The 13,863-nt window shown below is 40.7% G+C and overlaps 1 protein-coding gene across 11 annotated transcripts in view; it reads left to right on the top strand.

Annotated features, from left to right (window-relative positions):
* cntn3a.1 (contactin 3a, tandem duplicate 1) overlaps positions 1–13,863 on the top strand; it is a 213,963-nt gene that overhangs the window by 143,271 nt on the left and 56,829 nt on the right. For all 11 annotated transcript variants that reach the window (XR_009826854.1, XR_009826853.1, XR_009826852.1 and 8 more), the window contains 2 exons: positions 2,148–2,277; positions 3,289–3,439. Coding sequence is in view for 7 of the 11 variants with exons in the window: in XM_062054358.1 (XP_061910342.1) it covers positions 2,148–2,277; positions 3,289–3,439 (281 nt within the window). In the remaining 4 variants the exon portion in view is untranslated. The remainder of the gene's footprint in view (positions 1–2,147; positions 2,278–3,288; positions 3,440–13,863) is intronic.

Below are 13,863 nucleotides of genomic sequence, written 5' to 3' on the forward strand. Positions count from 1 at the left end.
GTACTTTGTCGGTGACATGAAACGGCCCAGCAATATTCAATGGGTTAGGGTTGCTGCACTTCCCAATTGATTGTAGTATGGAGGTAGGTCATCTGAGAAAGGGGAAATTGTGTCAAATCATGTTTAAATAAAACACCTCAATCCCCAAAGCTGCAGCGTATTCCTGTATAATTTATTTGAGGTTTAATGTGAAACACTGCCTGATAATGTACTTACAATGTCAGGCAGTGGGTGGGTACATCTATTCACCATGGGTCCATTAAGACTGAAGAAAATGAGCTATACTGTATTTTCAATTATCAAACCCCCAGGAGCGAGAACATGTGTGGCTAACACTTGAATTAAATCAGGTTATTCATCAGACCGAACTTTAACTGTCTGAATATAGCTTTAATTACCTACCTCTATGTATTTTGTGCGCTGGTATTATTGACTGTGTTGCTATTGTCGCACCAATTTTGCTAGTTTTCTCTGGATTTTTTACATAAATTCAAAGGTCAGTTCAGCAAAGTACTCTATCACTACATAATGTATTGTTTGAATCTGTGTGTATACACCTCAGTTAGATTCAAGACAAATGTACTACCAAAAACAGTTGCTTGGCGTTGAGAAAAAGGGATACTCATAACTGCTGATTTTGCAGATATTGCTCAGGCAGTCCCAACAGTAGTCCCAGGATGACCTTTTGTTTCAGTTTTAGTTTAGTTTATTCAACCATTTAAACATTCAACCATTACTAAACATGCATAGAGGATTACAGATTACTTAAAATGTCCAGTTAATTGTGTCATCTTTTGTCACATCTATTCATGCGCTGTCTACTTGTATTTGTGTTTGACTTTGGCTTTTCTATTATTACCTAATGACATTATTTTAGTTTTGCTTAGATTCCAAGATAATATTTTTTTTTATCAAACCATCTATTTAAAGTATTCATTTCCTGTGTATTGAATCTAACAAAATGCAATAGTATCATCTGCAAACAATTCGAATTTGAAGTCTTTGGTGACTTTACAGGTGTCATTAATATACAGACTGAACAGTTTTGGTCTCAGTCTTGACCCTGTCATGTCTGTTGATCATGTTTTTGTTTGGCCATGTGCTGTTTGTTTTTTGGACTCTTTTTAGTTCCTGGATGTGCACTCTTGCTTGTTTTGTTACCATGACTACCATTAGTTCCACCTGCTTCACGTTTTCACATTTTGAGTCACACACCTGTTTTCACTAATCATGTCACCAGTATTTAAGCTTGTAGTTGCCAGGCAGTCGGTCTGGCGACATTATCCTTACTAACTCTGTTTGACTTCTGCTACCCATGTTACCCATGCAACCATAGTTCCATGCCAAGTGAGTTTTGTCTATTTTCATGTTCCAAGTAAGTTTTTGTTTATTGTCCATAGTTTTGCCTTTGTGGTAGTTTTTGTTTCTTAGCCAAGTTTTTCTCCGCTTTGAACGCGCCTTTTGTTAATACCCTTTTTGTAGTTAGTGTTAAAATAAAATGATGTCCTTACCTTCACGCCATGTCCACTTGTATTCTTGCATCTCGGGAAAACAAACAACCCATAGTCCACGTCATGACAGAATGAAAAGAGTCCAAAAAACAAACAGTACATGGCCAAACAAAAACATGATCAACAGACATGACTGAGATACACCACAAGATATAGTTATGCCTTCATATCTAGAGTTTCCGAGCTTGATGTATTGCTTCCTGTTTCTTAAGCCGCTTTTTAACTAGTTCAACACCAACCCTGTAATGCCAGACCTTTATTTATTTTTTTATTAAGATGTTATGATTACTTGTATCAAATGGTTATGTGAGCTGCACACTGTTTGCAGTCTATAGCAGTCATAGTTTATTCAGTTATTTTGATTAATGCCATGGATGTTGAAATGTTAGCTTTGTATCCATATTGGCTGTCCATAAATAACTTGTACTGCTAAATTACTTTTGTTTACACATTTCTCTAACCTTGTTTTGAATAATGTTCAATGATTTTGGCAACTTTTGGAGGCAAAAAGACTGGTCCGGACCTTTTGTTTTGGATAATGTAGTACTGCATTCAGTTTTTCTGTATATCTACATGTGTTGGTAAATATTGGTATATGTGTGTGTGTGTGTGTGTGTGCGTATGTGTCTTAAACAGGACAGAATTCAGGTGAATAACGGAGTATTAACCATCAGTAGCTTAAATCTGGCTGACATCGGAATGTACCAGTGTGTGGCGGAGAACAAGCATGGCAGAGTCTACACCAATGCTGAGCTTCGAGTCATAGGTAAGATGATGCTTTCAATTTCTCAGATTAGACTGAATTATTCATATTAGACGGTAGATGTTCTGCCCAACACTCGTGAGCTTTTTAAACAAGAAACGGGTAACACATTGCATAGTCCAGGTATTTTTAAAGTGTGGCATGGTAGGCATCTTCTCAGGAACATAATGCAGTTGGGGCATCACCCACTCCTTGCAAATCAGATTTCTGGGTGCCTGTTTTGTGCTGGGGTTTTTGATCTCCCCAGAATGCGTTGAGGTTTTCACCAGAGGAGTTACAAATATTTTGAAATGCTAACAAAATTATATGTATAGTAGTTACTTCAGATTGGGACTTCTGCAGCTTTAACCTAAAAATAACTAATTCTCTTCAGCATATACTGGTCATGGTGTTTCGCACCGAAACAAGAAATAATAACGAGGTGCAATGCGTGAAAGAAAAGCGTATCACGTTGTATGTTTTTGTGTAGGCTTACTCAAACTGCCATGTATTGGCAGGTGCTCAGCTATGTCTGTGGCACTGGTGTCTGTGTAAACTTTGAACAGCTTTCTGCAGAGTGTGAGTGCATACAAAGCAGTGTCTCAGTAATTGAGGCCTAAAGGAGCAGGAACGAAACCTCCCTCTCATTTTGTATTCTTTCATTTTTGCTTCACAGCCCTCATTCTTCATGCATAAAGTCCTTTTTAGGGGAAATGCATGGAACTGGAAAACCCACTTTCTTTCAAATTAAATATCCTCTTAAAAATTATTGTGGATGTGGATGTGTCTGTCTTGTGTGCAAGGAAGTGTATACGAGCATGAAAAAGAGAAGAGTAGCAGCCGGCTACCATGATGAATGATGATAAAGTGACCTGTATGTTTTTCGGATGTGTTTTCACACTCATTTACATCATAGCTGTCTCCCCTGCCTTCCGCTTCCTCAGTTCCCTGACAGTAGATCAAACAGTGTCTCTCCTTCTCCTTCTCATGTGTATTTCTCTATGCTTACATTCCTCTATTTTGTATTTTTCTTAGCCATTGCTCCAGACTTCTCCCAGAATTTGTTGAAGACCCAGACTCTGGCCCGACAGAGTGGTGATGTCCTGATCGAATGCAAGCCCAAGATGTCTCCCTGGGGTGTGATTTCATGGAGGAAAGGAAAGGAAGCTTTGAGAGAGAGTCACAGGTACTGGCTTTCTTCGTGCTCAACGTCGACTAAGCGTTGACTCTTATACTTGCAAAAGCGCATTTCTTCAACGTGTTATTTGACTTTTGCCTACTTGATATTCATGGTGACAAAATGCAAAGGACAGGCCTACCGCAGACGCGGTACAATTTGAATTGCATAACCTATTCTGCACGCCACCACTTTCCCCATTGCATTCCGCATTTTATCTTTAACTCAATTGTTCTAAGGCCTCCTGGCTGTGCTAGGAGCTGGTTTCTACACTGTTTGTATAAGGTAATTGGCCATTCCGAGACTGCTGATCCATCAGCTCATTAGCCCCATGTAAGGTCTGCAGGGTTATTCGAACACAAGGCGGATGATGATGCAGGCAACCAGTGAGACAGACGAAATAGGCGCAATCCCCAAAAGGGACGATCAATGGCATGCTGCTGAATAACATACCTTTTTCTGTGGTAGTGGATGTGGCACCCAGGGAACAAGCTGGACACCTTGTTTTATTAGAAATCAGGTTGTGCAAATCAATGCAATACTTCAGTGAGCAGGGAAAGACAAGAACGATAAAGTGTTAATCAGACATTGCTCCCAAGGAGGAGATAATTATCGGATGTCCATTTTGTGAATGAGCAGGAGTCTTTGAATTTCCTCATTGGGAACGCTGCAGCAGAGGATAGCTTTTTTAACCTATACATGGAAATTCAAACATTTTCTCGTAGATTACAATACTTTACTTTTTGTTCAATACAAATACATTTATACATTTGATATATCAGGTGTCTTTTCAGTACATACAACTGTACCATTATCTTTTGGCCGGGAGCGCTAACATAGGCCTAGGCCGATAATATAATAAATAATCAATAAATCAAATCGAATGATAAATGAAAATGAACTTGAAAACGCTCAAATTGCATTACATTCGATAAAATTCCCATGTCCGTGGTGTGTTTTTGTTTTTTTCATCTCTCGCTTTCAGTCGGGTGGAAGAGGGTTCATTCTGTGCATTGCTCTCAAAATCTTGTCAATCATCCACAATTGTTGTCTCTGTTGTCTCACTTTGGCCAAAAATAGAATAAGCACATTCTGAAAATGTACATATTACAAATACTCCTCTTGGCAAAAAACTTCAAGTTAGTCGAGAATTCTCAGGAAAAAAATGATGCAGTTTCAAAAACACCATGAAGAACACAAACTTAGACTTGTGTCAGTATATTTATAAAGTAATTAAACTTTAAGCACTTCCTCTTTAGGATTATCATGTTGGAAGTTCACCATTAGAAATATTTGGAAAAGCAATCGAGTGTTTCAACAAACCGCCACATTGGTCAAATTTCAAATTCAAATAAGTGTCAGGTGCCTTCATAAAAAATAACATTACCTTAGATTTCTCTGCATTTAGTACTGGTTTTAGCTAAGCCAGCTGGGACTGAGCAACATTAAAAGCAGACTACAGGGGCTCAAAGGTTTGCGCTATGGCAGGGGATGAACATCATCTGCATAAAAATGGAACGCAGCATCCGACAAATTGTCACAGAGATTTTTTACATAGATGGAAAACCACAACGGACCCAATATGGAACCCTGACATACACCCGTCAATACAGGGAAAAATGACGAGGAGGAGGACCGAGCCAACTGGACGCATTGGGTTCTATCAAACAAGTAATTAGAATAGATAATTGCTGCCATAGGTGCATCAACAAAGTATTGAGCAAAAGCTGTGAATACTTATTTATGTCCATGTGTTTTTTTAAATGTTTTCTTAATAGGTTTGCAAAACATTTTTTTACACTTTTCACATTGTCATTATTGGGTATTGTCTGTAAAACTTTAAGAACAAAAATAAATGTATTCTATTTTGGAATAAGGCTACAACATAACAAAATGTGGGAAAAAGTGAAGCATTGTGAATACTTTCCAGATGCACTGTCTAAATCAGATGTGTTAATTGTAGGCCCGTATCAGGTGGCCCGCAAGATTAGTTTGCTAAGTATAAAAATTAGCTGCAATTTTTTGATCAAATAAACTGCTGTTCTAAATGTGTCCATTGGATGTCACATTAGCAATTCAAGTGTAACCCACGTCACACATGACACTGTTTAAAGATGACGTGTCATGACTCTAAGCGCCTTCTGGATTGGCTGCCGCTACTTCGCAGAAAAGAAGAAATCAGCGCAGGTAGAATCAGTCAGCTGCTCCTGCTGTGGCTGGCAGCAGATGGCGGCAGACTGATGCAGTAGCTACGCACAATACCTGCTTTCATTGTGTTTACTCAACGGATACAATTACGAAACGCTGAGATGCAAAGACTTAAGTCAACATGATCTTCATCTCTGTAGTAGTTAGAGTTCCATGCAGCGCTTGCAATTGGTTGATGGTGCGATGCTGACCCTGAACGTACATTTGTTTGTTCTATTTTATTTTATGCTTAAATCTACAATGTTCACGTTGGTTACGTTTGTAGTTATGTTACCTTGATTACAGATATAGTGTCATTTTGAAAATTGTTTTGTTTATTTTGTAAGTGTAATATTTAAATGATGATAAATGAATGTGTTGTGGCAGTTGCGTAAGTCACCAAAGCAGCGGGTTGAGGAAACTCTTGGTTGCTTTTCCAAACACGTCTTAAATGGTAAATGGTAAAAAATGGTAAAAAAAATGTAAATGGTAAATGACACAAGATGGCTGCGCTTCAGAGCAGCGGCTTCGTGCGAGCGCTCCTGGAAGTGAGGGCAAAAATACCCCTCAATTCAGTCAATTTCATGGCTGGCTCACAGCGTGTTCACTCCGTGATCACTTACGACCGACTTACAATTCTGGATGTGGAGAGATCGGGCCATTCTGGGCTGATAGTTGCGTGTACGATGGACCTGCTCGCTAGCTTGGGAATTCTTCGCGAGCTACATCCAGCAGTGGCCTTTGAAGCAGCGGCGTCCACTACCAGCGGAGACAGTCAGCGAAAGAGACGTAAGCGGTGCGCTCGGAAGCAGAAGCGGGGGTGTCGGGCGGGGCTAACAACAAAGCTAAATGCTTTGTTGTTAGCGGGGCTAACGAAAAAGCTAAATGCTAATCCACAAAGAAGCGCTAATAAGGAGTCTGTTAAACTAGAACTAGCCAGCGCCAGGCTGGATAATCCCTGCACACATAGCAATTCTTCTAGAATAATATACAACTCACATAATGTTTTTTCTGCGTCAGAGGTGGACATGCATTTTACTGAGGTGGCAAACAATCTAAAAATTCCTGTCATATCAATTCCTAGATATGGTCGAAATTATTTAAAGTGCACTATGCATAATAAACGTAACATTATTAATATTGCTACTACGGATACTTTCAACAAAAACTCCTCAAAACAGCCCACTACCTATAATATGGGCTTTTTAAACATAAGGTCATTGTCTTCCAAAACGTTATTAGTTAATGAAGTCATCAGAGACAACAATCTTGATGTCGTTGGTTTAGCCGAGACCTGGCTCAAACCAGACGAATTTTTTGCGCTGGGTGAGGCGTCTCCTCCTGGCTATGCGGGAACGCATATTGCCCGCCCCATTAAAAGGGGTGGGGGTGTTGCACTAATATACAACAAAAACTTTAGCCTTACCTCGGACCTAAATAATAAATATAACTCGTTTGAGGTGCTCACTATGAGGTTTGTCACACCGCTGCCTCTCCACCTGGCTGTCATCTACCGCCCCCCTGGGCCCTATTCGGACTTTATCAATGAATTTTCAGAGTTCGTTGCTGATCTAGTGACGCACGCCGACAATATAATCATAATGGGAGACTTTAACATCCATATGAATACCCCATCGGACCCTCCATGCGTGGCGCTCCAGACTATAATTGATAGCTGTGGTCTTACACAAATAATAAATGAACCCACGCATCGCAACGGTAATACGATAGATCTAGTGCTTGTCAGGGGTGTCACCACCTCTAAAGTTACGATACTCCCGTACACTAAAGTAATGTCCGATCATTACCTTATAAAATTCGAAGTTCGGACTCATTGTCAACAAACTAATAATAATAATAATAACTACTATAGCAGCCGCAACATTAATACTGCCACAACGACGACTCTTACTGACCTACTGCCTTCAGTAATGGCACCTTTCCCAAATTATGTGGGCTCTATTGATAACCTCACTAACAACTTTAACGACGCCCTGCGCGACACCATTGATATTGTAGCACCGCTAAAGCTAAAAAGGGCCCCTAAAAGGCGTACCCCATGGTTTACAGAAGAAACTAAAGCCCAGAAATTATCATGTAGAAAGCTGGAACGCAAATGGCGTGCGACTAAACTTGAGGTTTTCCATCAAGCATGGAGTGATAGTTTAATAACTTATAAACGCATGCTTACCTCAGCTAAAGCTAAATATTACTCAAATCTCATCCACCTCAACAAAAATGATCCTAAATTTTTGTTTAGTACAGTAGCATCGCTAACCCAACAAGGGACTCCTCCCAGTAGCTCCACCCACTCAGCAGATGACTTTATGAATTTCTTTAATAAGAAAATTGAACTCATCAGAAAAGAGATTAAAGACAATGCATCCCAGCCACAACTGGGTTCTATTAACACAAATATGACTGTATATACGACGGACATTGCCCTCCAAAATAGTTTCTCTCTCTTTGATGAAATAACATTGGAGGAATTGTTAAAATGTGTAAATGGGACAAAACAAACAACATGTTTACTTGACCCAATTCCTGGGAAACTTATCAAGGAGCTTTTTGTTTTATTAGGTCCATCAGTGTTAAATATTATAAACCTATCACTTTCCTCTGGTACTGTTCCTCTAGCATTCAAAAAAGCGGTTATTCATCCTCTACTCAAAAGACCTAACCTCGATCCTGACCTCATGGTGAACTACCGGCCGGTGTCCCACCTACCGTTTATCTCGAAAATTCTCGAAAAAATTGTCGCACAGCAGCTAAATGAACACTTAGTGACTAACAATCTCTGTGAACCTTTTCAATCCGGTTTCAGGGCAAATCACTCTACGGAGACAGCCCTCGCAAAAATGACTAATGATCTATTGCTGACGATGGATTCTGATGCTTCATCTATGTTGCTGCTTCTTGATCTTAGCGCCGCTTTCGATACTGTTGATCATAATATTTTATTAGAGCGTATCAAAACGCGTATTGGGATGTCAGACTTAGCCTTGTCTTGGTTTAACTCTTATCTTACTGACAGGATGCAGTGTGTCTCCCATAACAATGTGACCTCGGACTATGTTAAGGTAACGTGCGGAGTTCCCCAGGGTTCAGTTCTTGGCCCTGCACTCTTTAGTATTTACATGCTGCCGCTAGGTGACATTATACGCAAATACGGTGTTAGCTTTCACTGTTATGCTGATGACACCCAACTCTACATGCCCCTAAAGCTGACCAACACGCCGGATTGTAGTCAGCTGGAGGCGTGTCTTAATGAAATTAAACAATGGATGTCCGCTAACTTTTTGCAACTCAACGCTAAGAAAACGGAAATGCTGATTATCGGTCCTGCTCAACACCAACATCTATTTAATAATACCACCTTAACATTTGACAACCAAACAATTAAACAAGGCGACTCGGTAAAGAATCTGGGTATTATCTTCGACCCAACTCTCTCGTTTGAGTCACACATTAAGAGTGTTACTAAAACGGCCTTCTTTCATCTCCGTAATATCGCTAAAATTCGTTCCATTTTGTCCACTAACGATGCTGAGATCATTATCCATGCGTTCGTTACATCTCGTCTCGATTACTGTAACGTATTATTTTCGGGCCTCCCTATGTCTAGCATTAAAAGATTACAGATGGTACAAAATGCGGCTGCTAGACTTTTGACAAAAACAAGAAAGTTTGATCATATTACGCCTATACTGGCTCACTTGCACTGGCTTCCTGTGCACCTAAGATGCGACTTTAAGGTTTTACTACTTACGTATAAAATACTACACGGTCAAGCTCCTGCCTATCTTGACGATTGTATTGTACCATATGTCCCGGCAAGAAATCTGCGTTCAAAGAACTCCGGCTTATTAGTGATTCCCAGAGCCCAAAAAAAGTCTGCGGGCTATAGAGCGTTTTCTATTCGGGCTCCAATACTATGGAATGCCCTCCCGGTAAAAGTTAGAGATGCTACCTCAGTAGAAGCATTTAAGTCTCATCTTAAAACTCATTTGTATACTCTAGCCTTTAAATAGACTCCCTTTTTAGACCAGTTGATCTGCCGTTTCTTTTCTTTTCTTTTCTACTCTGCTCCGGGGTGGACCGCTAGCCTGTCCATCAGATGGGGACATCTCTACGCTGCTGACCCGTCTCCACTCAGGATGGTTCCCGCTGGCCCCACCATGGACTGGACTTTCGCTGATGTGTTGGACTTTCACAATATTATATCAGACCCACTCGACACCGAGGATGTCGTTGTGGCTTGTACAGCCCTTTGAGACACTAGTGATTTAGGGCTATATAAATAAACATTGATTGATTGATTGATAAATTGCCAACATGACAATGCTAAACAAAAAGTGCCTAACGTTTGATGGCTTTGTAGATACACTGAGACAAAGTCTAAGTTAATTGTGTTCTTCATGGTATTTTTGAAATCGCACCAATTTTTTCCTCTGAGTTTTAACTAGCAAAATGTTTTGCCAAGAGGATTTGTTGTATGTAATAAGTACATTATCAGAATGTGCTTGTTCTATTTTTGGCCAAAGTAAAAACAAAAAACAAAATCTGAAGCTGTCTTTATTTTTAAGTTATTATGCCATTGTTTTACCAGTTTGGCCCACGTAGGAATAGATTTTTCCTCCATGAGGCTCCGTAGCTAGAATACGTTTGACGCCCCTGGTCTATATTATGATTAAAATAGCGCCTAATTTAGTATCAAAATAATGTTGACAATACAATCTTCAAAATTAGCTACATTTATTGTCGGCCCATGCTTAAGTTCATATGGCTCTATGGTCTTTCAACGAGACATTTTGTCAATTTTGACCGAAAGATATTACCGAATTAAATTCCTCACTGTACAAAATGTTAAATCCAAGCTGTTTTCGATGTTCCTCTTTCAGGCACCGTGTCAAAAGCAGGTGTGTTCTCGGAAAGCCTCTCATTTATCAAACTGTGTGCATATCAGTCAGTGATGCATTCCCATGTACTGTATATGAATTATTGTCACATATGGAGGAATGTGCCAGCAGGAGGCAAAGAACACCTGCTGCAACCTGCACCGGTTCAGATTTTTCATTTGATATGGGATTAATTGCTAGGCTGGCTCAGCAGCTTTTCTAAACTCAGATATCCATCCTGATCACTATGTGGATGTGGTTTAGTCATATCTCACGTCTCCCCATCATGACTGTATGTTGGCGAAACTGAAAGGTGATCTGATAGTAAATACCGATGCCAGCCTAGGACACAGTGGCTCCAGCTGCAAGATGTTTTATTTGAGGCGGAGCAGCAACATCAGCACCAAGATTATTTGTTGTGCTGCGAAATGATCGACCCAGCTTGCAGATTTATCATCCTCTTAAACATTGAAAGGAAAATGCATCTGTACGGCTATGCGCAGTCACACCCAAAAGGCGAGATTTCCCATTTGAGTGTGAACATTACAGCCCTGCTCTCAAGTGTTGCATACCAAATGTAGACTTTGACATTATTGCAGCATCTCTTACAAACCTATTCCCTGCTTCCTCGCTCGTTAGAATTTAGTTTCCCCTGCACAGAAATGGGGCTTCTACCAATGCTATTACAGCAGTGGCAGAGCAGTAATCCATCCCACTAGCTGAACTAAAATACCCATAATTCCTCCTAAATCTTCCAGGGATAATGTTTTCAAGTATGTGAAGCAGAGAGGTACAAACCAGATACAATACAGAACCTGATGAGTAAATAAAATCACGCAGCGCAGGATACCTCAGCTCACATGGCTGGCATGTGTAAGAAAACAGCTAGATGGATTCATGTTGAGAGCTGTCTGGTTAATGTTAAAGTGCTTACCTAATTCCATTCCAGTGCTGATCACTGCCACTGTTTGTACAGCGATATTGAAAATAGCTTGCAGGAATATTACCTTTTTAAATTGCACCACAGTATTTTACCTGTTACATTAAGCAATCCATCTGTTGTAAAAGGCTCACGCACGCCCTGCCTATGCAGCCATTAGGTCAGGCATTTGCAGTGAATGAAATAAACGGTGTTCCTGGAAACACCCTCGTAATAAACTGCTTTAATTATGCCATCTTTCCAAAGCGGTTCAAATTCCGTTTTTCATTTACAGCCAAATGTTTTTTTTTTTGTTGCTCCATGGAGAGACAGACAGAGCCTTTAGATTACAGCCAGTAGATCACTTTAACACCAACCAATAAGGGTGAAAAGTGTCTATTTACTGTATCACACTACTCAGTCTTTTATGTGCCTGACAAATTACCCCGCTGTCGTTAATTGCTTTATTTGATAGGAGGAAGAACAAAGTAAAAGCTTTCCAGATAGATAAGGATGTTCCCATTTTTATCTCAAATGGTCCCTTTGAAGCTCAGTGGGGAAACATATTGACATGTCCCACTTAATAGCAAGTCTTATCCATGTGACATCTCATATTCATAAGTCTTTGTTATTGTCCCTTATGAAATAATAATAGGAAGAGTATACCTGTTCAATTCAATTTAATTTGTTCTACCTGTGGGTCAGTGCTGGTAATTTTGGCTCGGTTTGTGGGGGTCCAGGCAACCCCTGAGGTACTTCTTTTTGTCAAGCTAGTTGGGTATGAAATATTGGTTTAACCCCATTACTCTGTCATATGCACTTTCGAGCATAAAACAGCAGCTTCAGACGGTTAATTAATTTCAAGGGATCGAAATGCGTTCAGGAAATTGCTCTACAATCATGGCTGAGAAGCAGCAACAAAAATTGATGGGATGGAATTTGATTAACTTGGCACAAGCTCTTTAACTGGAGAGATTAATTGTAGATTGAAACCCAACTTTGTCTGCAGCCAATGAGCCAAGCACACAAGTGTTGTTTCGCACTTTGACAACTTACTTACCATCAGAATGATTATATAATGTTATTCTCAAATCTGCGCCCAAAGGGATTAATGACTGTTGCTTGTTTGTGATAACTGTGATAAACCAATACTCAGAGAGAGTTGATTGTTTGCCTCGAGGGTTCATCATTAGCAAGTTAATATGTTATTGATGCCTGTTGAGGACTTTGTTTTAATGCATGCTTATTCTCCAGAGATTAGGGTTTAGGTATCATATCCATTGACTATTTTATTTTCTGTTGATAATTACCAGACATGAAATGATACGTGAGCATGATCATCCCATCTGTAATGTTTCCTTCTTCCACAGCATATGGTATGTTTTTCACTAGAGCTAACATAATTTTTACACCACTTTAACCCGACAATTGTGTGTGAGGTGTGTCAGCAAAGACCTCAGGGGAGCCACAGCAACCCGAGAATCCGTTTTTTTAACAGTTTTCAAATGTTAGACAAAAATGAAGGGTCTTTTTTAGGTCAAACAGTAAGAAATTAGATAATCTATCAGAAGTGTATATGTTTAACAGTGTAGGGAACGATACTGGAGTCCCATCTCCGGGCTGGGGATGAGACCTTGCCCCAAGTGGAGGAGTTCAAGTACCTCAGAGTCTTGCTCACGAGTGAGGGAAAAGTGGATCGTGAGATCGACAGGCGGATCGGTGCGGCGTCTTCAGTGATGCGGACGCTGTATCTATCCGTTGTGGTGAAGAAGGAGCTGAGCCGGAAGGCAAAGCTTTCAATTTACCAGTCGATCTACGTTCCCATCCTCACCTATGGTCATTAGATTTGGGTAATGACCAAAAGGACAAGATCACGGGTACAAGCGGCCGAAATGAGTTTCCTCCGCCGGGTGGCGGAGCTCTCCCTTAGAGATAGGGTGAGAAGCTCTGCCATCCGGGGAGAGCTCAAAGTAAAGCCATTGCTCCTCCACACCGAGAGTAGCCAGATGAGGTGGTTCGGGCATCTGGTCGGGATGCCACCCAAACGCCTCCCTAGGTGTTTGGGGCACGTCTGACCGGTAGGGGGCCACGGGGAAGACCCAGGACACGTTGGGTAGACTATGTCTTCCGGCTGGGATCCCCCGGGAGGAGCTGGACGAAGTGGCTGGGGAGAGGAAAGTCTGGGCTTCCCTGCTTAGGCTGCTGCTCCCGCGACCCAACCTCGGATAAGCGGAAGAAGATGGATGCATGGATGGATGGAACAATACTTTTTTATACTTGTTACTTTTCCAAAAGAAAGTAGTCAAAGGGGACCTATGATGAATTTTGTCTTTTCTAATTTATAAGTGTTGTGACAGTGTTCAGTGTTTCCCCCAGAAAATGTGTTAGTTAAGGTGGTGTCTCTCCGGGGGGAAAAGGGTGGGTGGGTG

This window comes from Entelurus aequoreus, linkage group LG07, assembly GCF_033978785.1.
Source record: "Entelurus aequoreus isolate RoL-2023_Sb linkage group LG07, RoL_Eaeq_v1.1, whole genome shotgun sequence".
Taxonomy (NCBI): domain Eukaryota; kingdom Metazoa; phylum Chordata; class Actinopteri; order Syngnathiformes; family Syngnathidae; genus Entelurus; species Entelurus aequoreus.